This window comes from Suricata suricatta, chromosome 3 (genome assembly GCF_006229205.1).
Source record: "Suricata suricatta isolate VVHF042 chromosome 3, meerkat_22Aug2017_6uvM2_HiC, whole genome shotgun sequence".
NCBI classification, from domain to species: Eukaryota; Metazoa; Chordata; class Mammalia; order Carnivora; family Herpestidae; genus Suricata; species Suricata suricatta.
This window is the reverse complement of record NC_043702.1, coordinates 31,506,974-31,534,892: the sequence shown is the minus strand read 5'-3', so window position 1 is coordinate 31,534,892 and position 27,919 is coordinate 31,506,974. Positions and strand designations below refer to the sequence as shown.

Here is a 27,919-nt window from a genome sequence, read left to right as displayed (position 1 = left end):
GGTCTCGAGCTCATGAACCACGAGATTATGACCTGAGTCAAAGTTGGATGCTTAACCGACTGAGCCACCCAGGTGCCCCCGTATGTATGTAATATCTAAAGCATTTTTTTAAAGTAGGCTCCATGCCCAACACAGGACTCAAACTTATGACCCAGAGATCAAGACTATGAGATCAAAAGTTACACACTCTACTGACGAAGCCAGCCAGGAGCCCCAGGATTCTAAGATGTCTTTAATACAAAGCACTTCACTTAAAATACTTCAGCAAACTCTTAATTGGCAACTACACGTTTTAATGTTGAATACCCACAAAATCTTATGATAGTTAGACATTTTATACAAAACAAAGCGTATTTCTAATTTTTTCTCTTTTAGAATTTATAAGTTTTCTTAAGATACTTTTCTTAAACAGCTAACGTAGAAAAACTTAGGTTTCCCCATCAGAAATAAAAATCCAGACAATTACTTTATTTGTAATATATTCTTTTACAGCATTTCAAAAGCAAATCTTAATTCAAACCAATACCTCTAAAAAAAATTCAGTTTAGTTTCAATGGCTGAGAAGGCAGGTCACATTTTACATTTTAACACAAACTACTTTATAATAAATAAGAAATAAAGAAATAGACAGTGATAGCTATTATCAAGGACGAAACCATAAATGTTAAGAGGCTGCTTTCTGAACCGTCACTGATGCAATCTGAGAATTCTCTATCAATTTCATTTACAGACACAATCTCTGTAATCAAATCTATCATTCACTTTCAAGCCCCAATATGAGAAGTGGTAGGTGAATATCTGTAGGAATACAATTTATTGTCTGCTCCTCCACTCAGAAGTAACTGCATAAAGAAAGAAAAAAAAAGCACAAACATATAAATAGAATTATTTCATATGACAGTTAAACATAGTTAAATACCAATGTTTCTGATTATAGAAGGATTTATGGATGAGCAGTTAACTCTCATTGAGAGTTAATACTTAAATGGACCAATTACATCAATTTTCACTACCGTATTACAATAAACTATATTAAAACTTTCAAACTGACCTTTTCAATTTGGTTGAGGTGTGATAAACTATTGTACTTTCTATGAAGTATTTGTTAAGAAATATAATAAAATTTAAAAGTTTGAGGGAAGATATAGTTTATCTATTTAAGAAAATTAAGTTTTATAGGAAAGTATATTAACTGTCTCCAGGTAAAAGGAGATTACAAATTACTAAAGTAGCCCTAGAACCTCTATTTGGAAAGAATTCTTAAGTAATAAAAGCTAATATTTATATATAAAAATAAGTAAATTGTAATCCTTTAAGCAGATTTTATGGTCTAGACTTATTCTATAAGATTTTTTGTAGGTGGGAAATACTTAGATCCAATTAGTCTGAAGGAGCAAGTTTACAGACTTAAAATACTTCATTAAAATACTAGAGAAAAAAATTGCTTCAAACTTTTCAAATTTTACTACTCCTAACAGAAAAGGACAGTTTGTTTCTTCTCTGAATGAGATGTGAGATTTCAGGAATAATATTAAGGGAAACTTAGAATACAGAATTACAATGATCAGATATATTGGCAGTAATAACTCCCTAAATATAAGCATCAGATTTATTCTCTATTTTTCCTTGTCACCAAATAACAAATTCTTACCCCTGTGTCTGTCCAGTCTACACTCAGAACTTTGTCTTCATGAGCAGCCAGATCATAGAGAGGAGCCTTACAACTAAAAGATCAAAGTATTACCATGTTATATGCATTTCATGTATTAAGAAACATACATGACTAATCACATATACTTTTCTGAAAACTTTATAGACTTTACCATCCCTGCCCCAATAACCAGTTAATCTCAAAATCCTGAGAATTTACTTGACTGGCTCTGCTGATTTTCCCTTGTCATTAGCACAATACAGAGATTTACTGCAGTAAATATTAAAGAAAAATGCTACATATTAATAAATATTTATTCTCAATTAGGCCCATTTTCACATTCCTTGACTACTTTTTTACTTATCCTCAAATCATGGCTTTACTCATCCTTCGTCCATCCATATATATGCTGATAACTCAAATTTGTATCTTTAGCCCAAACTTCTCCCGATTTTGATATGTATACATAATTGCCTGACATGTGGTTATCTCATGGGCACTACAAATTTAAAACCGAAACAAAACTCTTGATTTTCCCTCTTAAACCTGTTTCTCTACTCCTTTCCATCACAGTAAGTTGTACTACTAATAACTGTGCAGGCAGAAAATTGTGGGCATTATTTATTCCTTGATTCCTATCTCCATATTCTGTCCATGAACCAATCCTGCTAAAGAGATGTCTTCAAAATGTACCTAGAGTTCAACCTAGAACTTCTCTGCTTCCATTCTTCCTATCCTATTTAGAACCTACAAAATCTTCCCCATTACACTAAGAATGGAACCCAAATTTCTTACCATGGCCCCTAAGGTCTTGCTCAGTATACTCCCACCTGCCTCATGTCCTGCCACTCTTCTCCCTACTAACTCCACTCCATCAACACTGACTCTCTTACCAACATGCCAAGATTTCCCCCACCTTATCTGCTGTTCCCTCTTCCATGATTTGTGCATAGTTGATACCCTCCCATTGTTCAATTCACGACTATAAAATCCCTTTCAAGAATAGCCCACTCCTAAAGAAGTGTCCCTCTACTCTGCTTTTACTTTCTTCATAGCACTGCTATCAGAAACTATATGCTAACTGCTATATCAAGTATCCAATTAAATGTAAATAACCTTCTAGATATTAACAAATCATGCATCATAAGGTAGTATAAGGATGTTAAAAATGCAGATTTAGGCAAACAAAAAACGAGTATTTGATTAATGCCGCTCCATTCGACCTGTAAAAATATGTAAACACACTGTGTATGCATTTTACTGGGGGTACTCTGTACATACTAGTAACAAAAAACTTTAGTATCTAGTTATCTTTTATTTTTAAATTTTATTTTATAAAAATTTTTTTAAATGTTTGTTTATTATTGAGACAGAGAGAAACAGAGCATGAATGGGGGCGGCGCAGAGAGAGAGGGCAACACAGAATCCGAAGCAGGCTCCAGGCTCTGAGCTGTCAGCACAGAGCCCAATGCGAGGCTCAAGCCTACAAACTGTGAGATCATGACCCGAGCCAAAGCCAGACGCTTAACCGACTTCAGCTCAGGTCATGATCTCACAGTTCGTGTGTTCAAGTCCTGCGTCAGGCTCTATGCTGACAGCTAGCTCAGAGCCTGGAGCTTGTCTTCAGATTCTGTGTCTCCCTCTCTCTCTGACCCTCCCCTGCTCACGCTGTCTCTCAAAAAAAAAAAAATTTAAATAAATAAAAAACATTTAAAAAATTTTAAGATATGTATTTTTAGGGGTGCTTGTGTGGCCCAGTTGGTTAGGCACCCGACTTCAGCTCAGGCCATAATCTCGCAGAACTTGCGTTGGAGCCCCACATTGGGCTCTGTGCCGACAGCTGAGAGCCTGGAGCCTGCTTCTGAATCTTTGTCTCCCTCTCTCTGCCCCTTCTCTGCTCAAGTTCTGCCTCTCTCCCTCTCCCTCTCTTTCTCTCTCTCAAAGAATAACATTAAGGGAAGCCTGGGTGGCTCAGTCTGTTAAGCATCCAACTGCGACTCAAGTTATGATCTCTCAGTTCACGGGTTCAAGCCCCACATTGGGCTCTGTGCTGACAGCTCACAGCCTGGAGCTTGCTTCACATTCTGTGTCTCCACCCACCCCTGTTAATCCCCCACTTTCACTCTCTGTCTCTGAAAAATAAATAAACATATAAAATAAAAACATTAAAAAATTTAATACATATTTTTACTTTTCTATTAACATATAATTTATTGTTTGATTATAGTTCCATTTATTTAGAGACCACTGCCTTCTACTTCTATAATATCACATTTATATTAAGGTTTCAGATAAATTTTTTCAGAATGCAAAAAGAAACCTATCAACATGAACAAAACTCCTTTGGCCCTGGCTTTTCTTTTTGACACCAATATTTTATAATAGGTCATAAAACTTTTTTACTCTTCTGCTTTTGGATAATCTTTTCAGCATTAATTTCATTTTCTCTGTACATAATAGTTATTTCAAGTATTTTCTTTGTTGATCATAAATACGATTTACCTTCTTGTATCCCACAGCTTTACAATGTTATCTAAAGAACCTGAAATCAGCTGCTGCTCATGGGTAGGAGACCACTTTAATGATGTGACCCAACCTGTATGTGAGGTTAGGGACAGCGACACCAAAGAGCCATCTGAACAAAATAAAAAATAACAATAATTATTGAATTTTAGAAGAGAAGTAGGCAGAACCCCAAAATTATCTTTTTTATACACATTTCTAGTGAGAGGAGAAATTGATGTGATTTACTCCTATTTCTCTTCTAGTGATTGATACAACTCACCTTTAGTTCGGGGATCCCACAGCCTGATATGCCTATCTGTGCTTCCAGATGCTAAACGTTTACAAAGTGGAGAATAGGAGATAGAATTAAATACTCTATTTCCTGTCTGAAAAACAAGGAGGAAAGAACATTTAAATGGCGAGCCAGAAATGACCATCCCTAGAAGCTCAAAGTTAATCAGGGAATTACTGAAATTTTAAGTTTTACCAAGGTTGACTTAAGACTGCCAGACTCAACATCCCACACTCTAATTGTGTGGTCCCAAGATGCACTGCAGATTTCTTCAGCATCTGACCACAGAACTGATGAAACTGCTTCCGTGTGGCCAGAGAGGGTCACTATGGGAGTCTAGAAATGAAAAATACCCAAAAGCAAAGGCATTTTTAGTTTAGAGTAATTGAAACAGTAATTATTTACTTCTGAAGCCCATACAGCAGATGCTTTAGCTTTCGTATCTTGCCTTATTTCTTCCTTACAACAATCGTCCAAAACTATTTCTGATTTGATTTCATGATGCAGACAGGGAAGCTGAGAAAGATATCTTGCTCAAGTTCATACAGTTTATACATGGCGGACTTAAGTTTGAATTCAAATACTACTTAAATCTCTGTGGTCTTTCCTCTATATTCTACTGCTTTTCCATCTGTTCTTTTTATTTTGAGAGGTACTAATATTAACACTAATTTAACTCTTTCATATGTACATGTTATATGTAGAAGTTAGTTGAAGAGGCTCTGCAGTCAGAGATCTAGGTTTGAGTCTAGGTGCTACCATTTTCTTCCCAACTCTTCCAGGTAAATGTATCTCAATAGGTTACTCTCACCATTTCCTCAGCATCTTCTAAGCTATACTGTCCAATCTTTAAATAATGTCCATGGTCCTATAAATACTGCAAAATCTCTAATGTTTTTCTCAAATTAAAATCTCCAAACTATCGCCGCCTTAGCGCAGTGGGCAGCGCGTCAGTCTCATAAAATCCCCAAACTAGGTATAATGTCTGTCTTCAAGAACAAGTGAAAGAGGGAAAGAGTTTTGAAATGTGAGACAGTTAATCTATGTTTGTAACTGTTAAATTTAACTTCCTTAAAATATTATGATCTCATGCGTAATGTGAGTGGCTTATATTAGATCAGAGATTAGCAAAGTTTCTCAGTAAAGGTTCAGAAAGTATTTTAGCCCTCTAATCTCTTTGTATGCTCTTCTTTGTTTTTAAAACCACCGAAACATATAAAAACCATTCTTAGCTCTCTGTAATATAAAAATAGGTCAAAGCAAAATCAGCTGGTAAGCTATAGTTTACTAATTCCTATACCAAATGATCCTGAAGGCCAATTTTCTAGCTCTAGAATTTTACTGAGAGACGTAAAGAAGCGTGATAAAGGAATGAGGAACAGAAGACCTCTGTTGTCACCCAAAGCAAAATAAAAAGGTAACAAAGATAATCCAGCAGAGACACTGGGATAGAAAACAGCAAGGCAGCGGCACCTGGGTGGCTCAGTGGGTTAAATGTCTGACTTCAGCTCAGGTCATGATCTTACCACCTGTGAGTTTGACCCCTGCGCTGGGCTCTGTGCTGACAGCTCAGAGCCTGGAGCCTGCTTTGAATTGTGTCCCTGTCTCTCTCTGCATCTCCCCTGCTCGCACTCTGTCTCTCGCTTTCAAAAGTAAACAAACATTAGGGGTGCTTAGGTGGTTCAATATATTAAGTGTCTGACTTTGGCTCAGGTCATGATCTCATGTTTCTGAGTTTGAGCCCCATATCAGGCTCTGTGCTGACAGCTCAAAGTCTGGAGTCTCACTTCTGATTCTGTGTCTCACTGCCTCTCAAATTAAACATTAAAAAAATTAAAAATAAATATATAAACATTAAAAACATAAAAAAGAAAACAGCAAGGTAAAAACAAATGGGCAACATGAGTTTTAGGGAATGGTAAAAACTGTTCTCTACCTTGATGATGCAGATTACATATTTTATGCATTTATCAAAACTAAAAAGTTATACACCAAGGATACAAAACCAATGTACAGAAACTGTTATATTTCTACACACCAATAATGAAGCAGCAGAAAAAAAAATCAAGGAATTGATCCCATTTACAATTATACCCAAATACTCTGGATTCTCTTCAGATCACACAAATCTTTCGCCTTTTACAATTATACCCAAACCAGTAAGATACATAAGGAATAAACCTAACCGAAGAGGTAAAAGATCTGTACTCTGAAAACTATAGAACACTTTTAAAAGAAATTGAAGGGGACACAAAGAAATGTAAAAGCATTCCATGCTCATGGGTTGGAAGAACACTGTTAAAATGTGTATACTACCCAAGCAATCTACACATTTAATGCAATTTCTATCAAAATACCACTAGTATTTTTCAGAGCTAGAACAAACCTAAAATTCGTGTGGAACCACAAAGACCTTGAGTAGCCAAAGCAATCCTGAAAAAGAAATGCAAAGTGGGAGGCATAACAATTCTGTATTTCAAGCTATATTACAAAGGTGCAGTCCTTAAAACAGTATAGTACTGGTTTATATAGTATAGAAACAGACACACAGATCAATGGAAGAGAATAGAAAACCCAGAAATGAACCCACAACTAGATGGTCAACTAATCTTCGATAAAGCAGGAAAGAATATCCAATGGAAAAAAGACAGTCTCGCCAAAAAATGGTTTTGGGAAAACTGGACAGCAAAATGCAGAAAAATGAAACTGGACTTTTTTAATACTATATACAAAAATAAATTCAAAATGGATGAAAGACCTAAATTTGAGGCAGGAAACCCATCAAAATCCTAGAGAACACAGGCAGCAACCTCTTTGACGTTGGCCATAGCAACTTCTTAGTAGACACATCGCCAGAGGCAAGGGAAACAAAAGCAAAAATGAACTATTGGGACTTCATTAAGATAAAAAGCTTCAGCACAGCAAAGGAAACAACAAAACTAAAAGGCAACCTTTGGAATGGGAAGAGATATCTGTAAATGACATATCTGATAAAGGATTAGCATACAAATTCTATAAAAAATTTAGCAAATTCAACACCCACAATACAAATGGGCAGAAGACATGAATAGACACCTTCCCAAAGAAGACATCCAGATGACAAATGGACACATGAAAAGATGCTGAACATCACTCATTATCAGGGAAATACAAATCAAAACCACAATTCGTTGGTGGGAACACAAACTTGGTGCAGCCATTCTGAAGAATAGTATGGAGGTTCCTCAAAAAGTTAAAAATAGAACTACCCTAAGACCCAGAAATTGCACTACTAGGTATTTACCCAAAGGACAAAAATTCAGATTCGAAGGGGTACATACACCCTGATGTTTATAGCAGCATCATCAATAACAGCCAAACCATAGAAAGAGCCCAAGTGTCCATCAACAGATGAATGGATAAAGATGTGGCGTGTGTGTATGTGTGTATACATGGATAAACGTAGGGGAAGGGAAAAAACAGAGGGAGATGCACCATAAGAGACTCTTAACTACAGAAATAATCTGAGAATTGCTGAAAGGGAGGTGGGTGCGGTGATGGGTTAACTGGGTGATGGTTTAACAAGGAGGGCACTTGTGTTGAGTACTGGGTGTTGTATGTAAGTGATGAATCACTAAATTCTACTCCTGAAACCAATATTACACTATATATTAACCAACAAGAATTTGAATAAAAAATAAAGGGCCAGCACTTAAGTTACACTATCTAGCACCAGAAACTGACAAAATGATACACTTTTTAACAGTAACTAAATGTAAACATAAATTATGTGTTAAATAAAATCAGTTATGGCATTAAAAAATTGACCATATTGAGTGCTGGTAAAAAAGTCGAGTAACTTTGATTCTTTGCATACTTTCAGTGGAAGTGTAAACTGCACTATGCATTTTGGAAAACTTTTGGCCAGTATCTAACACTTGGAAAACTGAATCTGTGCACACCCTTAACCCAGCAATTCTATTTTTGCAATTCTACATAGGCAGAAATGACAGCTTATGTACCAAAAGTAATATAACTAAAAAAAAGTTTTTTTAATGTTTATTAATTTTTTTGAGACCAGAGACAGAGCACAAGTGGGGGAAGGGCAGAGAGAAAAGGAGACACAGAATCCCAAGCAGTCTCCAGGTTCTGAGCTATCAGTACAGAGCCCAGCTTGGGGGCTTGAACCCACAAACCATGAGATCATGACCTTAGCTGAAGTGGGCACCCCTAAAATAACCTTTTTTTAATGTTTACTTTTGAGAAAGTAAGTATGTGCGTGTGGGGTAGGGGCAAAAAGAGAGGGAGAGAAAAAGAGAGAGGGAGAGAGAGAGAATGCCAAGCAGGCTCCACACTGCCAGTGCAGAGCCTAGTGTGGGGCTTAAACTCATGAACCATGAGATCATGACCTGAGTCAAAATCAAGCCACTTAACTGACTGGGCCACCGAGGCTCTCTAAGTATAGGAGATTTCTTAGCGACTTTATTTATGGTAGCCCAAACTGGAATCAATCTAAATGTCCATCAAAAGAAGAATGGATAAGGGTGCCTATCCATTGGATTAAGCATCCAACTCTAGATCTTGGCTCTCAGGTCATGATCTTATGGTTCCTGAGTTGGAACTCGTCAGGTTCTGTGCTGATAGCATGAAGCCTGCTTGGAATTCTATCTCTTCTCTGCTCCTATCCAACTCATGCTCTCTCTTTGTCTCTCTCAAAATAAAAAGAGGATGGATAAATTCTGATATGATCTATGTAATGGGATGCTATACATTAATGAAAAGAAATAAGCAGCAGCATAAAGCGAATCTCACAGATTGTCACCTGAAGTTTAAAAACAGGCATTTACCTTTACAGGCTACTGATTGAAAAGCAGACTGGAGGGAGTCTGCTAGGGTGTTGATAATTCTCTATGCTTTATTTGGGTTGTGATTACTTGAGTGTATACAATTGTTAAACTTCACTGTACACTTAACTATACGTATGTCTAACTTCAACTGAAAGGAAAGAAGAAAAACTACCCTCTGATTACTTTCTCTAATTCAAGAAATATTTTTCTCCTCAGAAATTCTTTAAATGTTGACCAGGGAGATGCATCAATAAATCATCACTTCCACAATATCCATTGGTGAGGCATTTACAGCTTTAAGACTAAGTGATAAGGAAATTAAGTAGCTGCCAGATCATTCCTCTTGCAATTCAGCAGTCCATGTTTAAATGTATTAAGAAATCATAAACCACTTATTTCAGTTGGAACTGGTTAAATGCTATTTTTATTACATTTTATGTGACTCTGATTAATCATTTTATGATCATACTTTATTCCTCCTTTTCAATTATTTTTATAAAATATTTTGTTATTGGTAACTACAAGAAATAATGTGCAAATGTTTTACTGCACATTCATTACAGCTGTTAGAAAATGAATGGAAAACATGTCTTCCTAAACCTGATTCAGTATTGTCCTTCTCATTAAGCGTATTAACATAGGTCAGATCGTATCATGACAAATATTTTCCTAACAAAACAGAACAAATAAAAATTTGGGTGAAATTTCTGAGTTTGATCAAACTGGATCTAAGAGCTAAGTGACAGAATCAAAACTCAAAACGATTTTGAATTTCTACTGATTTAGGAGATACAATTAGCATTCCTAGTAAGAATTATATCCTCAGTGTATGAAACAGTATCATTAAACAATTTGGTATTAAAATTTTCACTTAACTTGGGTTCACGCTGTAACAACTAAAAGATTCTACTACAAAATGCACTATGAGATCAAATATAATAGCTAAATAATTAACCTACCAATCTATAAGCCTGACTAAATAACACTGCATTCAAAGACTCAGATAAATGTAGCATACTACAGTATTTATAATAAAAATTTACAAATCTACTCCAAGAAAGGCTAATTAGAGTTGAAGCAGCAAAGCAAGAAAAAGGGAAATTTAAATAGCAAAGATTAAATTGTCCTACATTTGTCAATACAGACCTCAGCCAAATATAGCAAGTTCTCAAAAATACTTACCCTTGTTAGTCCCAACTGCTCTGTTTTCTGTTTCTTTCTCGGTCGATTTGTGGATTCCTCCATTTCATCTTCTTCATCTGTAGGAACTGTTATCGCAGAGAATTAGACTTGATGTTTTAAAATTTTGAGTAAATATTAATTGCAAACGGTCTTAAAATAATTCTTACAATTCTGGGTATATGTTTTCTCCATGTTATCTTAATTGATTAAGGAATAAATATTCCTCCTTATTTTGTTTAACAGAAATTTACATATAAAAACAATACCTGGGTTATTAGTCTTCCAAAAGGAAAAAGCAAAAAATAGAGTACATTAAAATCCTAAGCCTAATCAATTTGATATCTTACTGTCTTTAAGGTCATAATTATGAATACTCATCACTTTACTATATCTATAAAAAAATTGCTTACTATTAGTTGTAGGAGAGTTCTGACCACATTTTATTTGTATTATGAAGAAGGGAATAACAACAGGGCACCTGGGTGGCTCAGTTAAGCATCCAGCTTTTGATGTTGGCTCAGTCATGATCTCATGGTTTGTGAGATCAAGCCCCATGCTGGGCTCTGCACTGACAGTGAGAAGCCTGCTTGGGATTCTCCCTCTCGCTGACCCTCTCCACGCACACACGCACATATGCACACTGTCTCTCTCTCAAAATGAACATTAAAAAAAAAAGAAGGGAATGACAAGGTAAACAAACACATTAAACGGGGATACAATCCAGTCATGCTTATTCTTCTTGACTATTTCACTTTTACAACAATGAATTAAAAGTATTTCAGACAATAAAATACTCCAGAAAAGGAAAATTATCCAAACAAACTGCTTTCTGCCTCAAACTTGTTTGCTTTAAGCATTACTGAGAAATCTACTGAAATGACTTATTATTTCCTAACTGACACTGCCTGAGCTTTTTTCATCCCCCAACTCTACTTTGTGAATTGTAGTCAAGGTATTATACTATAATAAAGCAATTCCCTCAGAAGTAATAGGGATTCTGCTGTTTACCTGGGTAATAAGTAATTCTAGACTGCCAGTTCTTTGTAATTTAAATATCTGTGGGTCTTCCCCCTTCTTTCTCCCCACTACTATTAAGGCACCTTCCTTTAAGAGTCCTCCCTCCTCCAACTCTTTCTCCTCTAATTATTCCTTCTACCTTTTCAAAGTAAAAAAAAATTAAGTTTGGCAAAACTACACTGAAAAAAATTTTTTAAGAGGCAATGGGTAGGTAGCTCAGTTGGTTAGCATCCAACTCTTGGTTTCAGCTCCGGTCATGATCTCTCAGTTTTGTGAGTTCAAGCCCCATATCAGGCTCTGCACTGGCATCGTGGAGCCTGATTGGAATTCACTCTCCCTCTTTCTCTGCCCCTTCCCTACTTACACTGTGACTATTTCTCTCAACAGAAATAAATAATTCTAAAAAGTTTAATTATCTTAACTAAGAAATTTCTTTTTCATTTTTTTTAAGCTTATTTATTGAGAGAGAGCGTGAGCAAGGGAAAGGCTGAGAGAGAGAGAATCCCAACCAGGCTCTGCACTATCAGCACAGAGCCCCACATGGCGCTCGATCTTACAAATCGTGAGATCATGACCTCAGCCAAAACCAAGAGTCGAACACCTAACCAGTGGAGCCACGCAGGCACTTCTTAACTAAGAAATTTCTCTGATATACTCTCTGGAGTCTATTAAAATGACTCAGAAGCTATTTTTATTTCCAGGTTCCTGAATAAGAGAATTCTGAGAACTAAGCAGTTTTGACCTGTTGTACCAATCATGTTGTTGGGTTATGTGCGCAATTCAGTGACATGGTTCAATAAAATAAGGGGTTAATAGAAACACATTTTGTAACATAAAGCATACTAATTTTTCCCGGGATAATCCTTTATTTGTGTCCTAAAAAGCTCTGATCCATTTTTATGGATCCAAGTGGGGGTTAAAAAGTCTTTCACTGGAATTCTTGAAACATTTTTAGTAAGTCAAAATACAAATGTTTACCTGTAGACCAGATCTTTAGCATCTTGTCCCAGGAGCCACTGCAAAACTAAAAAGATATACATGAAGAGAAAATAGTACATAATATAACCTATCACATTATTTGCTTTGATTTTTCTATTTAGAACTTAAAACCTTTACTTTGCTCTGAAATCCTTTACTATTATAATTATCATCTGCATAGCTTTCTAGTCTCCTGGAAATTGTATCCACAATCTTATGGCAACCGAAGTTGTTGCCAGTCTTACATGGCCCTGTGCCCTAGCTTTGGTTGCAGAGATCGAGGTAGGCAACTGATCTACATAGTACCAATACATCTCTCCCTCCTTCAGGACCTTTTTGAAAGCCTGTGTTCCAGAGAGTTGAAGTTCCATCTTTTCCAGGAACTGATGGTAAACGATTATGCTAACTGGTAAAGAAATGCTGAAGAAACACTCTTAAATCCAGCACAACTCAATGTGGTTTAGGGAACTTTCAAATGGCAAGAAAATTTATAATCCTTCATATGTCAATAATGTTGTTCTCAGGCTTTTTTCCTTTTAACTTTTACCATTTTGTCATGATAGAGTAAACCAGCAATAATAGTAAAACAACCTCTATTAATAGAAACCCTGAGTATGCTAAGGCTTAGATGATCAACTTGATTTTTTCAATTGATGAAAGCACTGAGTAGCTGGAAGATTGAAAATGTCAATCACTATGATTAAAGAAAAGTTACACTGTTTGTTTACCTGATTTCTTAAAATCTCTGCAGTAACCAGAGAAACCCAGACTGAGGAAGTAAACATATCTCTTATTGCAAGATTATTTATTTTGGGTTTAAATCATATTCTTTAGTTACCAAATGTTATGAACATAGGACAATCACAATGAATACATGAAGAAAAAACTGCATAACAAGCTCAAATTCTAATTCAAAAGTACTAGTAACACACCAGCTACTTACTTTACTTCCTGTGGTATCAACAGCTATAGAATCCACACTTCCAGCATGACCTCTGCAGCAGTGCAGGGCTTTCACTTTGTTTCTCTCTACATTCCACTCCCATAAGAGAATAGTCTGATCCATAGAGGCACTCAATAGTAGGCAAGACAAACTGTCTGAAGAAAAGAGAACACAAGAACAGATTAGTATAAAAATTTTAAATATATTATGTTCTAAAACTGAAGAATTGATTTTTTTGTTGTCGAGAAAGATATTAAGATAAAAGAGCTATATGCCAGCTTTGAAAAAGAAGTACCTTATAGTATAAAAGGATGATCCTTCAAAAATACTTTAAAATATGAGCTTAACAGAGTATTAACTTGAAAGTACACATCTGTTATGATTTTTAAAATGTATGGATTGAATTCTACCTCTTATGGATTTTCTTAATCTTTTTCTTCTTTTTCAATACTGTATTTTTGAAAGACTTCACAATAACTGAGGTACTTGGCACTTCCTACCCCATCCCCATTCTGCCCCAGCACTGAAAATGGCTTATTTCCAGTTCCCTATTCAAGATTACTTTCAGTTCAGGCAAAGAGTCCTAACCTTTTTTCACCCAGGCCACATCTTTTACAACATCTGTGTGTCCCACAATTGTCATTATTGACTTTCCTTCCAAGGACCAGATCCTAGAAGTCTTATCATAAGAACCTGTCAAGATCCTATAAAGAGAAAAAAAAATCTTATGAAATACAAAAAGCAGCCTTTTCAAATCCTGAAATCAATTATATTTCCTTCTTTTTAAAATGTTTAAAATTTTTATTTTTGAGAGAGAGAGGGAGGGAGGGAGGGAAAGAACGTGAACGGAGGAGGGGTAGAGAGAAAGGGAGACAGAATCCAAAGCAGGCTCTAGGCTTTGAGCTGTCAGCACGGGGCTCGAATTCACAAACTGTGAGATTATGACCTGAGCTGCTGTTGGACGCTCAACCGACTGAGCCACCCAGGTGTCCCTGAAATCAATTATATTCTAAAGCAATAATAAAGTAAACCTTGAGATTATAGTTTACAAAGGTTTTTAGGCCGCTTCCTCACAGGGGCCGCCGCTGCTGCCTGAGACGCCGAGCCCCGGGGCCGCGGCGCGGACCGCCACCGCCATGAACATCTTCTGGCTGACCGGGGACCTGTCCCACCTGGCGGCCATTGTCATCCTGCTGCTGAAGATCTGGAAAACGCGCTCCTGCGCCGGTATTTCTGGAAAAGGCCAGCTTCTCTTTGCACTGGTCTTCACAACTCGTTACCTGGATCTTCTTACTTCATTTATTTCATTATATAACACCTCTATGAAGCTCATCTACATCGCCTGCTCCTACGCCACGGTGTACCTGATCTACATGAAGTTCAAGGCAACCTACGATGGGAACCATGATACCTTCCGAGTGGAATTTCTGGTGGTCCCTGTGGGAGGGCTGTCCTTTCTCATCAATCATGACTTCTCCCCTCTTGAGATTTTGTGTACCTTCTCCATCTACCTGGAATCCGTGGCCATCCTTCCCCAGCTCTTCATGATCAGCAAGACCGGGGAGGCGGAGACCATCACCACCCACTACCTGTTTTTCCTGGGCCTCTACCGCGCTCTGTATCTCGTCAACTCGATCTGGCGCTTCTACTTCGAGGGCTGCTTTGACCTCATTGCTGTGGTGGCCGGCGTTGTCCAGACCATTCTGTACTGTGACTTCTTCTACTTGTACATCACAAAAGTACTCAAGGGAAAGAAGCTCAGTCTGCCAGCGTAAGTGCCAAAGACCATCACCAGCATCTGTCCTTCAGGGTGCTCGGACAGAGTTCTTACCACAGCAAAGGCACAAGATGCTTGATATGGAAAATCAGAAACTTAACTCTTTTGTTCAGATAGTCATCAGTGGCTCTGTAGGAACCCAGAGGAAAAGAACCAGAAGGTTTCTGTTTAATGCATCTTGCCTTATCTTTTTTTATTACTATGTACAAAGATTTTTTTACACAAAGAAACTTAATGCTGTATTAATAAATTCAGTGTGAAGCTTCAATTGGGGTAGTTCCAAAAGTGAAGATTTTGTGAGGAATAAGTGCAACCTTTTTTTTTAATTCTTTGAAATTGTTGATTCTTTGTGTCTGCAATGAAATTGTACTCCTTGACAGTGGTAGATTATATATTCTTCCATCTCTCAAACTTGCATTCCACTATATTTATTTTTTGCCAAAAGATGAGATATATTTGTTTGAAATCTGAGACACTATGTTCCATTTGATATGTCTGTTCAAATTTCTTCCCACCTAACGTGGAAATCCTTCCTCGGACATCACAACACTACACGTAAGGCTGGTAAGGATGGCTTGCAAGTCTTCTGGTTTTCTTACCAAAATTGTAAGATTCTGAATGTAGAAGGAGTCAGATTTACGAGTCCCGAGCGGTGCCTGCCCTCCTCTCCTGCTGAGAAGAGTCCCTGTGAGGCTGGCCCGAGGATGTGAAAGAACTCGGTGGACGGGGGCCTGGGCCACTTACCATGTAGGTGTGGGACGTGAGGGGTGTTATGTCCTCTGAGGAACTGAACACAAGCACTCACATATCACCTTTATTTTCACTTCTAAGAGAACAGTACAACCATGTCCATGCTCAGATTCACACAGTTTCTCATATCACTTTCAGGTAGTAAATTGATTTACGTTTTTTTTTTTTTCCTAATTGGCAGCACCAGTTGCCATTCCTTATACTCTTAGATTTTTTTTTTGTTTTTGTTTTTACTGAACTCTTGCATGATTTATCTTGTTACCATCCTAAATAAACATTTTATTAAACAGAAAAAAAAATAAAATAAAAAGGTTTTTAATATGAAGACTAAGACTTTAAAACACACTAGATCAAATCTTACATGTGAGTTTTTCTGACCTTCTAAAAATAAAAACATAACTTAAAAACCCTAGACTTCATTTTAATTACTACTGTAAATACTACAACTCTCACGGAAATTGCTTATAAAGCCTAGCTGCTCTTTGTACTTGACCAGTGAAAAATCATTCAATAGAAAAATAGTAAAACCATCCAAAATAAAAGTAAAACCAGTAAAAACATCACTTGTATAACAACTCCAGGAAGACAGCCTTTTAAAGTGTAAGCTTGTATTATGATCCACTCTTAAGATGCTTTTCAACAAGTAAGGCCACTGAGGATTTGTTTTGAGCCATCCATACCTTCTCAAATCCAGTCTGCCCTTTTTAGCCCTAAAATAGCATGATCTGCATCTTCATGATAGTAGCCAGGAGATTTATGGTTATTTAAGTTTTTTCCCCCCCTCTATGGAACAAATTATATATTTGGTCTTATAAGCCACACACTCAAATAAAATAAATACCCTAAGACACTTGACTTATTCACTTATAGACAAATGTCACTACATCTTGAGCAGGAAAAGATAGGTTTCTTTTTGAATAAACTGAATGTAAAGATCTTTGGCATGGACACTGATACATATATCACAAAATTACTTTTGCAAATAACACAGAGTCAATCGGAGAAAAATATTCACACAGTGCAAATAAAAAGACTGATGGAAGTGGCATAATAAAGTGGCAATACCATTCCTCTGCCCCTCTCACTGAACTGATCCAGTCATCATGGAACAAGCATTGCTCTGGCTGAGGTGCAGTGTACTTCTCCACATACTCAAGTTCCACAACCTCTTCCTAGCGACAGAGGAAAACCAGAAATCAATCAGGCAGTACAGTTTTAAAACAGTATATTATGAACATAAAGGAACCCCAGTTTATTATGTCTCTTTCATGTCAGTCCCCTTCATTACCCAGAAATTTGGAGCCAGGCAAAAGGCGAAAAACTTTATCTGACCTAACGGTATGCTAACAGTAATATTAAGAAATATTAACAACCTTGGAAAATTTATGCTGAAAGTGAGGGGGGAGGGAGAATATAATAAACCTAAAAAAATAAAATTATAAAAGCATTTTACTTAATGAGGATGATGAAACAGTCCTGGATATGGATAGTAGTGATAGCTGCATAATATTGTGAATTTACTTAATGCCACTGAATTACACACTTAAAAATGGTTAAAATGATAAATTTTGTGCACATTTTATAATTCCAATACTTGCCCCAAAATTATAAAAGCAATTATAAATTATATTTTAAATTATTAAAGCAATTATCAAGGAAACTCTGAAAATTAAAGGGGGAATCACTATAAATCACAATTACCTAACCTATTAATATGCACACAATCATTTTGTACACCTTTATTGGTAACAAACATGTATTTGCTATACTCTTTGTCCACAAATAGGAAGGTTTTATTTTTATATTCATTAATCTGCATTTCTTGAGTAATATACTCTCAGAAGAGGGGATTTCAAAATTGAATATACAAAAACTAAAGTTCAAATTTCTAGAAAAAAATACTAATAAAAAAAAAATCTTGGTTGCTAAAGATTCAGGCTGATTCTAAATGTTGTCCTACATTACCTAAGAACACCTTACATAAAACAGAGCAGGTAAACATTTGAACTTACTGATGAGATGTTTTCCAGTTCCATGTGTTTGAGCAAAGGCATTCGTAGAAACTGGCCCTTGATAAGGAAATCAAACTCCACATGTTTGTGGAACTCTAAAGAAAATGCATAAAAAAAGGATCACTTAGAACTTGAAGTGACATTGGCAGAGATATATGAGAAACCCCAAACCAAACATGTACCTATTATCCCAGTGTGGCCTCTGAGTTTCTCCAGAATTTCTTCATGGCATAATCAGGCCATGTATTCTATTCCAGTATACTATGTGATTTTTAGGAAAGAGGACTTTGTTCTATTGGTATAATTTTTTACTATTGTTGTTTCTATCATTTCTATTTAAAATTTTTTATTTATTTCCACTTAAAATATTTATTTCTATTAAAAAACTTTTATTTTATGGAAAAGTCCAAATATATATAAAAGTAGAAATAACATTATGAATTTCCAACCCCATCACATACTTTGACAATTACCAACTCACTGACAATCATCTATACACCTCTCTCCGCTTCTCTGCTGGTTTATTTTTATTTGTTTTTATCTTTTTTTTTTTTGCTAGTTTATTTTAAAATCAAACCTTATGCAGCTGCTATGGAAAACAGTATAAAGGTTCCTCAAAATATTAACAGTAGAACTCCCCTATGACCCAGCAATAGCACTGCTAGAGATTTATCCAAGGGATACAGATGTGCTGATGTATAGGGGCATATGTACCCCAATGTTCATAGCGGCACTTTCAATAATAGCCAAATCATAGAAAGGGCCTAAATGTCTATCAACTGATGAATGGATCAAGAAGATGTGGTTTATCTATACAATCAAGAAGATGTGGTTTATCTATATAATGCAATACTACATGGCAATGAGAAAGAATGAAATCTGGCCATTCGTGGCAATGTGAATGGACCTCAAGGGTGTCATGCTAAGGGAAATAAGGCAGAGAAGGACAGATATCATATGTTTTCACTCATAAGTCTAACAAGAGAAACTTAACAGAGGATCATGGGGAAGGGAAGGGGGAAAAAAGAGTTAGGGAGAGGGAGGGAGGCAAATCATGAGACTCTTGAATACTGAAAACAAACTGAGGGCTGAAAGGGGAGGGGGGAAAAGGGAAGGGGGTGATTGACATAGAGGAGGGCAATTGTGGGATGAGCACTGGGTGTTACATGGAAACCAACTTGACAGTAAACTATTAAAAAAAATCAAACCTTAGAAATGCTATCATTTTTATCTGTAAATGCTTTAATATGTATCTCTAAAATAAAAGGACTTAAAAAAGTGACAATATTAAAAAAGTTAATTATTCCATTTAATATCAAATAGCCAATGTTCATGTTTCCTTCTCTTTACAGTGAGCTTTTTATTTTTATTTTATTGTTTTCAGTGAGGAGTATTGTTTTCAGTTTTCAGTGTTATTCAAGTCATCTCTATACCCAATGTGGGGCTCAAACTCATAGCCCTCAGATGAAGAGTTGCATGCTCTTCTGACTGAGCCAGATAGGTGACATACAGTGAGCTTTTTAGAATCAGCATCCAAAGTCCACATATTATATTTGATTACTATGTTTTATTTAATCTTTAACAGTTCCCTCTCCTTTCTCACCCTTGTCATTCATTTGTTAAAGAAACGGGGGTGGGGGGGCACGCCTGGGTGGCTCAGTTGGTTATGTATCTGACTTTGGCTCAGGTCATGATCACAGCTCATGAGTTCAAGCCCTGTGTCGGGTTCTGTGCAGATGGCTCTTCAGATGCTCTCTCTCTGCTCCTCTCCTGCTCGCTCTGTCTCTCAAAAATAAATAAATGTTAAAAAAATTTTTTTAAATAAAAAAGAAACTGAGTCATCTGTCTTCTAGTATTTCTGATATTCTGGATTTGATTGATTGCATCTCCAAGGTGTCCTATAAAATGTTCCTCTACCACCTACACATCCTATACACCAGGATGACCTAAACAATTGATTAGACTTCAGGTTACCTTTTTTTTCCTGGCAAGAATATTTATACATAGCATTGTGTGCTTCCTATTACATCACATCAGGAAATGCATTATCTTGTATGTCTATGATGTGAAAATCCACATCTGGGCTCTGACATGATCAATCTGGTCCCATCCTTCATAATATTCTCCATCAGTCTTTTACCAAGTAATAGTTTTAGCAGCTACTGATAATCACTACTTAAAACCATTATTTCACTTGGAGTTACAAAATGCTAAAAATTCTTTATTCTTTCTGCATTTATTAACTGAAAGAAGAATTCTCTCATTGGATTGTTTGGATTGTTACTTTTTAAAAATCTGAAATCTGAATCATTTGCATCTTAAACTCAAGACCAATCAATGACTTAATTATTTGATTTATGCAAAAATAAACCAATGTTCATCTAAAACTTTAGAAAAATATATAATTGTTTGGGTAACAACAAGCATACATACACTAGTATTGCAAAAATTCTACTACAAGAATAACTCTTATTCTAGCTCAAAGACTTTTTCAACAAGAATATATGACAGTGTTGTAATTCAGAAGTAAATATTTATCAGAATGTCTATACATCAACTGGATGAAGTAAAGACAAGGACCTCTGGGAAGTGTTATATGAATATCTCTCAATCAAGAACAATAGCTTCAATAGCTTTTTAGACTACTGGCCACTGCCACCAAAAAAACCCCACAAAAAAAAATAAAAAACAAACAAGAAACTGTTCATAAACATCAATCATCTCATGGGTGCCTGACTGGTTCAGTTGGAAGATGGCGAGACTTGTTCTCAGAGTCATGAGTTCAAGTTCCAACTTGGATATAGAGATTACCAAAAACAATAAAAATAAAAACAAAACATCTCAAACAGAAATATTATAGGATTATTAGAAGATGCAAAAGAGGAATATATTAGGCATTACTTTCTAATTCTCAACTCTCCATTCCTCCAACTAGAGTAGAATCAAAAGAAACATTGGGTAAAAATATGCTTGTTTCTAAATGGTGACTTTATTTACAAATTTTTAAAGATCACGCTTATGTTATTTTCAAATTGTCATGCTTATATCTTCTATTTTATGTATGGTTTCCTTTTTAAAATACATTTGATTATAGAAAAATTCAGACATATGCAAAAGTGGAGAATAATATAGTAAACCTTCATATGCCTATCACACAATTCTATAATTATCAACTCCTGGCCAATCTTGTTTCATTAATATTTTTGCTACCTTGTTCATATGAATTTTATGGGCTAATAATTTATTTTCATATATCATGTTTAATATTTATACCTCTTAAATGTTTTACTTGATACCCTTGCATGTTTACACAACTTTACCTTTAATTTTTCAATGAATTCTAAATATTTGAGAAAATACTAGTATTAGGATTGGCATCTATTATTACACAAAATAAATACTCAAATAGTGACATTGTCATTTTGCTTTGAAGGAGTGTAGCAAGTGGGGCTCAAGAACCTAGATACTTGTTTTATGCCTACCCATCCCAGTCCTCTCTAGGAAAACCACAATGTCATAACTATTACAACAAAATTATATTCCTAAACGTCAACTGCCTTATCTCCATATTGCCTTAAAAGGAGCTTAAACTGGGGCACGTGGGTAGCTCAGTCAATTAAGCATCCGACTTCAGCTCAGGTCATAATCTTACAGTTTGTGGGTTTGAGCCCCACATCAGGCTCTGTGCTAACAGGTTGGAGCCTGGAGCCTGCTTCGGATTGTCTCCCTCTCTCTGCCCCTTCCCCGCTCATGCTCTGTCTCTCTCTTTCTCTCAAAAATAAATAAATATTAATTTAAAAAAAAATCAAATTAAACTGAAATAAATAGGAAATAATTTTTCTGAAAACTTCTATTTTAAAGCATTTAAAGAAGTAACATGTAGCAGGGAAACCCATGTATAATTCATAAATTTTACCATTACAAAATGCATACAGTATTATCAAATAAGGCTAAAAAAAGGAAATAACAAAATGTGATATACTTTAGTGTACTTAGTGGCATTGCACCCTCTCCTAACTTCTTGGAACATATATACCTACCATTTTTGGCCTCCAGCAATTTATTGATGATGTTACTAAGGTCAGCAATTTCGGAGGCTGCAGGAATTGAGAAGGGAACATCATCTACCGCATATCTATAAAAAGGAAAAGATATATCAAAGTCAAGTCTATGGATTATTTTAACATATGTGCATTTATTCATTCAGCAAATATTTACTGGGTATCTAATACATGCCAGAGATTACACAGGGTTAAAAATGAATTTGGACATGATCTCTGTTCTCAGAAAGGGTCACAGTCTGGTAATCAAGATAAAATAAAACTATGTAAGAACAATGTCATAAGTAATATACAGAATGACAAAGAAATTAAATTTTAGGTCATTTCAACCAAAGAAAAGGATAGAAAAACAGGGTATGAAAGAATGGACAAGATCACTCTTAAGTATCTGGAAGAGTGACTTTTTGTTAGGTAAGGGAGGGGTAGACAGAAGGGGTGCAGGAAAGCAGGCAGAGCAGCAAATGATAGCTGAGAGCTATTAAACTGCCCACACAGCCCATTCCATGAAGTGTGATTTAGCTCTACACAGTGACCAAAGATGAGGTAAAGATGTTCATGGAGTGGTGTATATACAACATGAAGTAATTTTTACTTCTTTCTCTACGCAATGAGGTACCACTGCAGTAGTTCTAATTAAAGAATAACATCCAAATTTTGTTTAGTTAGATCTTCTTGTGGCACTGTTGAGACTGGATTAGAGGAACACACAACACAGGTCAAATTAGAAAACCCTTATATGAGAAAATGGGAGAATACAGTTGCAAATCATGTTTCTGATAAGGAACTTCTTTCAAGAATATATAAAGTACACTTACAATCTAATAAAAAGACAACCTAATTTAAAAAATGGGCAAAGTATTAAAATAGATATTTTTCCAAAGATACACAAATGGTCAACAGACACATAAAAAAGTTGCTCAATATAATGATATTCGCCAGGGATATGCAAATCAGGGGCGCCTGGGTGGCTCAGTCATTTAAGCATCTGACTTCAGCTCAGGTCAGGATTTGATGGGAGTTCGAGCCCCATGTCATGTTGGGCTCTGTGCTGACAGCTCAGAGCATAGAGCCTGCTTTGAATTCTGTGTCTCCCTCTTTCTCTGCCCCTCCCCCACTCGTGCTCTGTCTCTCTCAAAAATAAACTTAAAACAAAAAAGGATCTGCAAATCAAATCACAATGAAATAGCACTTCACACTCACTATAATGACTATAATAAAAAAAGATTGGAAGTGTTGGTGAGGATGTGAAGAAATTGGTATCCTTATTCATTATTGATGGGCATGTAAAACGGTACAGTTGCTTTGTAGAAAAACTGGAAGTTCTTCAAAAAGTTAAATATGAAAGGTGTGCCTGGGTGGCCCAGTCTTCAGCTCAGGTCATGATCTTGGGTCTGTGAGTTGGAGCCCAGTGTCAGGCTCTGTGCTGACAGCTCAGAGCCTAGAGCCTGCTTCGTATTGTGCCTCCCTCTCTCTCTGCCCCTCTCCTGCTCGTGCTCTCTCTGTCTCTCAAGTTAAATAAACATTAAAAAAATTTTTTTAATGCTTATTTTTGGGAGAGCACAAGCAGGGAGGGGCAGAGAGAGGAGGACAGAGGATCTGAAGCAGGTTCTGCACTGATGGGCTGACAGCAGCCAGCCTGATGTGGGGCTCAAACGCATGAACCACAAGATCATAACCTGAGCCAAATTCTGCTCAATCGACTGAGCCACCAAGGTGCCCTTCCAAAAACTTTTTTATTGTCAAAAAGTTAAATATGAAATTGCCATTTGACCCAGCAACTCTAAGTATATACCCAAGAGAAATGAAAGTATATGTCCACACAAAAGTTCACATCTCCATTCCTCCACTCCAATTCTCCTCCATTCAGTAATAGCCAAAAGGTGGAAACAATCTAAATGTCCATTAACTTAAAAATTACAAACAAAATTTGGTATCTGGTATATCCATACAATGGAATATTATTTGGCCCTAAAAAGGAATAAGTACTTCTACATATTACAATGTGGATGGACCTTATAAACATCATTCTAAGTTAAGTGAAAGAAGCCAGTCACAAAAGACCACTTATACAATTCCATTTATATGAATTATCCAGAACAGACACCCAGAGATAGAAAGTAGATTAGTGGTTGCTTCAGGCTGTGGTTGAAAGGACTAGGAGGTAATAGATGACGGGCTATTTAAAAATAGTCTAAAATTATAGTGATGGTTGTTCAATTTCGCACATATACTCAAAACCACTGAAACGGAGACTTTACAAAAAAAAGCCTAAAGCATGAATTAAGGGTATAGTTGTGGAGAATGGACGTTTCCAAAGATGTTAAGGTAAAATCTAGTGGCTCATCAAGACATGATCTAATAAATCTCTTTTTGCTACAATGGGGTAGGGTTAGGGAAGGAGGCTTCAGATCTTGTTAAAATGTAGATTGTAAATCAGTAGGTCTGAGGTGGAATCCGAGATTCTGCGTTTTCTAAAACCTCCCAAGTGATGTTGATGCTGCTGATCTTCAAACTATAATTTGAGTAATAAGGCTACAGCTATATTTATATGTATCATGATTTTAAAAAATTCAGTAGTAATTTAGGATCTCCAAAAGAGAACAAAACCTAGAATTAAAGTTTTTGGTTTTTCCTTACACCTACTATTTGGTCAGTAAGATGAGAGGGCAAGGAGAAGTAGCATAATTCACACACATGTAAATGTAAGTTACATACATAGAGGAGAAAAAGCTATCCCCCCCATTTTACTTACCAGTTCTTGTATAATATATAAGAATATATAATACAGAACCATTACTTCTATACGATAAACTTAATTTTTAGGTTTTGTTAACTTTTTGAAGAATTTAAACACACATACATATATATGTTTATCCATTTATCTCAGAGGTTAAAACACAATGGTCTATTATTTCTTAAAACTTCATGTAAATCAACAATTATCTCAATAAAAACTTCAATTAGAAGAAATACAGTGGTCATGCTATTGCACCACATTCCTTGAGAAATATTCAGACTAAGTATATATACTCATGTGCATTGATAATACAATTTACCTATACTGTAAGCAAGAATACAAGTGAATATGATTTACTAGGTCAAGTCATAAAGCTACAAAGACTTAAAAACATAATTTTAACAGAAGTAGGAGTTATCCAGCTTACGATTGGCATTAACTTGTTAATACAGCAAATATTCATTATTTATCATCGGTATGAGAAGAACTTCACAAACATTTATTGACTCCATCAATTCAAGAAGAGTAATACATAGTCTCTACCATCAAGAGACCTACAGTATAGCTGAAAACACACTAAGAAAGTTAATAGTTTAATGTATACCACAAGACTGTATACAATTAGGTTTCAAACAAATGCTACTGACCTGGGGACCATTAGTAAAAATGTTCATATATACATCCGCACACTTATAATACAGAACCATACATGTGGTAAGTATGTATATGAATACACAAACCTGTAACTGAAAGAACTTTACACTCATAAAAAACTAGTTCTACAGGGGTGCCTGGGTGGCTCCTTGGTTAACAGTAGGACTCCTGATTTCTGCACAGGTCATGATCTCATGGTTTCTGAGATCCAGCTCATGTTGGGCTTTGCACTGACAACATGGAGCCTCCGTGGGATTCTCTCTCAAAACAAACAAACAAACAAACAAACAAAAAAAGAATAGTTCTACCACCCCCCATTCAGAGCTCCACTTTCTAGCCTGGTTTAGAAAAGCACTGTCTATCATCTACCTAAAAAATAAACTTGTGTTTTGAGAAACTGTGAAACCCCACTAGCAGGCAGCCTGTAGGGGTCCATTCTTCATTCTTAAAATTACATGTGCTTCATTCAGGAATTAAAGGTGAAGACCCTCACAGATCCCTGTACACTCATAATTCAAATTATACACAGCCTTAAAAGCTAGGCAAAAAGGATCGGGGATCTCAGATGTGGATCCCTGAGAAATCTCGGCAAGGTATCGCTTCTGCTTAATAGGAAAACGTGCACAAGCCAAGAGTAAAGCCAAAAAAAAAAAGAGTAGGGGGAGGAATTGTGGGCAAAGACAACCCAGGCTCCACAAAGTCAAACAGGAGTTTTTGGGAAAGATCCCAGGGGTGCGAGAGGAGAGGAAAGAAAAGGACGCTTACTTACTTCTTATTGTCAGTGTAGAAGCGTGCCTGGAGCTGAGCCATTGCGAGGAGTATACACAAAACTTGTCTACGGAAACGAAGGGGGGTAATAGACAACAGGCGTTCTGGTCTTCTAAGACTACAAAAAACAGTCAGCTCAAAATTAGCTTGCACAGGTACGCAAGAAGCTGCCGTGGTCAGGGCTTCCGCTTTCTTTCCTCAGGCCTCCTCAGCAACCACGAGGTTGCTCACACAGATACCTAGCCCACACACATCAACTACCTATTCGTAGATATAGGAATCATTGATAGTAAAGCAAGTATTAAAGGCAGTGTATCCCTAATTTTCTAAAGATTTCTTTTAATATATGTAGGCTTTTGATCGATTATGAAGATACAGGAAGGCCCAATTCAAACTGCTTTTTTAATTTTAAGAGGCTGTCTTCAGACCCGATACTCTAAACACATCTCATAGACACTACCATTCCCAGAAAGCAGCACTTCTCCGATGCAATACCTACTGGGAATTGTAGTCTTTTTTGTCATACTGCCCTCAAGATATTTCATTCGTATTAAACCTTCCCAACTTCAGCCAGATATTTTTTGTATTTCCTCTGCCTTCAGCTTTAATTTACTAAAGATTTTTGGCTTTATTTTCTTACGCATACTCCCAATCACTCTACCGAGTCTTTCGGAATGCTCCCGCCTCCAGCTTCAGGCTTTAGATCCAGGTGAGAGGAATACGTGGGGTGGGGAAAAGGAATCATAAGGGAAATGGACGACGGTGGCCGATTGTGGTCTTGCCTCACAGTACTGCGCTGCGCGTTCTCCGAAGGATGCGCCTGCGCATTGTGCTGGTCTCCATGGCAGGGCCTCGGAGCCAAGACGAGGTTGAGTAGACTCGTTTTGAATTTTCTCCCCTCTGCTCCGGCACTTTGTGGACTTCCCTCCTCGCCCTGTAGGGTTCTCAGAGGTGGCGGGATTAGGGGAGTCGGAGGTATAGCCGAGCTGTCTGCGCCCACGGACTGGACGCTACCTCCCAACCCCCATTTCTTTCCTCCTCCCTCCTCCTCCTGTCACCTCGTGACCCGCCTGCTCCCTGAACTAACCCCCGGCCCCCTCCCCGAATCGTGCCGGGTGGTGTCTTCCGCGCCCCGCCTCGGGGCCTTTTCGGGTCCCACACAATGAGGCCTACTACCCCTCCCTCAGGACCGCTCTCGCGTGCCTCGGGAAAGCAGGCTGGAGAAGGGGGAGGTTAGGTGTCTGGAGGAGGGTTGCTGAACCCCAGGACGCGCCACTGCCGCGGAGAAGTACCCGGACGCCTGGGCGCTCCGGTCCTTCGCGCAGCCAGGAGCCCCAATTTTTAGTGTTTTTGTTTTCTTCTCTTTATGAGCCTCATTTTATCGTCTGGTTAGAAGGGGAAAGGCGTCCTCCCGCACATTCTCAGACTACGCTTTTTGACTTTTGGTGTTGAGTTACCCAAAGGCCTATGTCTTACTCTCAGGGGCCGGGAGAATGACTCTAGTTGAATTTAGTTGTTTTGCTGCGGGAGGATGGATAGAGGGATACTATCCATTTCTCAAAGTCACTTTTTAAGTAGTTCCCCCAAAAAGCTCCTTAGAGCGGGACTTTTAGAGAGAGCAGTTTAGAATCAGGCAAAACTGGATTGCAGAATTTGTGGGCAGAGCAGTATGTGTGCAGGTGAAGATAACTAAAACTTTACGTTGGTTAAAGGTATGCTACGATTGAGTAGACACCTGGTATTTAAATCACAGACTGTGAGAAAAT

The 27,919-nt window shown here is 37.0% G+C and overlaps 2 protein-coding genes and 1 pseudogene across 6 annotated transcripts in view; 2 read left to right on the top strand and 1 right to left on the bottom strand.

The window, feature by feature from the left end:
- Positions 1–217: 217 nt before the first annotated feature.
- Positions 218–27,154, bottom strand: WDR12 (WD repeat domain 12). Of its 4 annotated transcripts, none has more exons than XM_029934041.1 (14): positions 26,815–27,154; positions 26,155–26,220; positions 21,974–22,068; positions 17,934–18,028; positions 16,987–17,093; positions 13,983–14,098; positions 13,395–13,549; positions 12,452–12,497; positions 10,457–10,542; positions 4,644–4,784; positions 4,437–4,542; positions 4,154–4,286; positions 1,652–1,724; positions 218–842 (listed from the first exon to the last, which is right to left on the bottom strand). In XM_029934041.1, exons 2-14 carry the CDS (start codon positions 26,193–26,195, stop codon positions 765–767), a joined length of 1,272 nt encoding a protein of 423 aa, XP_029789901.1. In that variant the 5' UTR covers positions 26,196–26,220; positions 26,815–27,154; the 3' UTR covers positions 218–764. The 4 variants fall into 4 exon arrangements, with proteins under 4 accessions (XP_029789901.1, XP_029789899.1, XP_029789897.1 ...); XM_029934039.1 differs by having other exon boundaries at positions 26,155–26,271; positions 26,794–27,153; XM_029934037.1 differs by having other exon boundaries at positions 26,155–26,271; positions 26,815–27,153.
- Positions 14,472–15,347, top strand: LOC115287518 (annotated as a pseudogene).
- The window catches only part of CARF (calcium responsive transcription factor), a 79,366-nt gene continuing 78,419 nt past the window's right edge, over positions 26,973–27,919 (top strand). For both annotated transcript variants that reach the window (XR_003906520.1, XM_029934036.1), the window contains exon 1: positions 26,973–27,021. The gene's annotated coding sequence lies outside the window, so the exon portion shown is untranslated. The remainder of the gene's footprint in view (positions 27,022–27,919) is intronic.

What these genes read in the sequence shown, in the direction of transcription:
- WDR12 (XM_029934041.1), bottom strand. Translation starts at nt 26,195, where the DNA reads ATGGCTCAGCTCCAGGCACGCTTCTACACTGACAATAAGAA. An exon ending in TTCTACACTGACAATAAGAA is followed by an intron (nt 22,069 to 26,154) that starts GTAAGTAAGCGT and finishes TCCTTTTTATAG; the next exon opens with ATATGCGGTAGATGATGTTC. An exon ending in AGCAGTTGGGACTAACAAGG is followed by an intron (nt 4,785 to 10,456) that starts GTAAGTATTTTT and finishes TTTCATTTCTAG; the next exon opens with ACTCCCATAGTGACCCTCTC.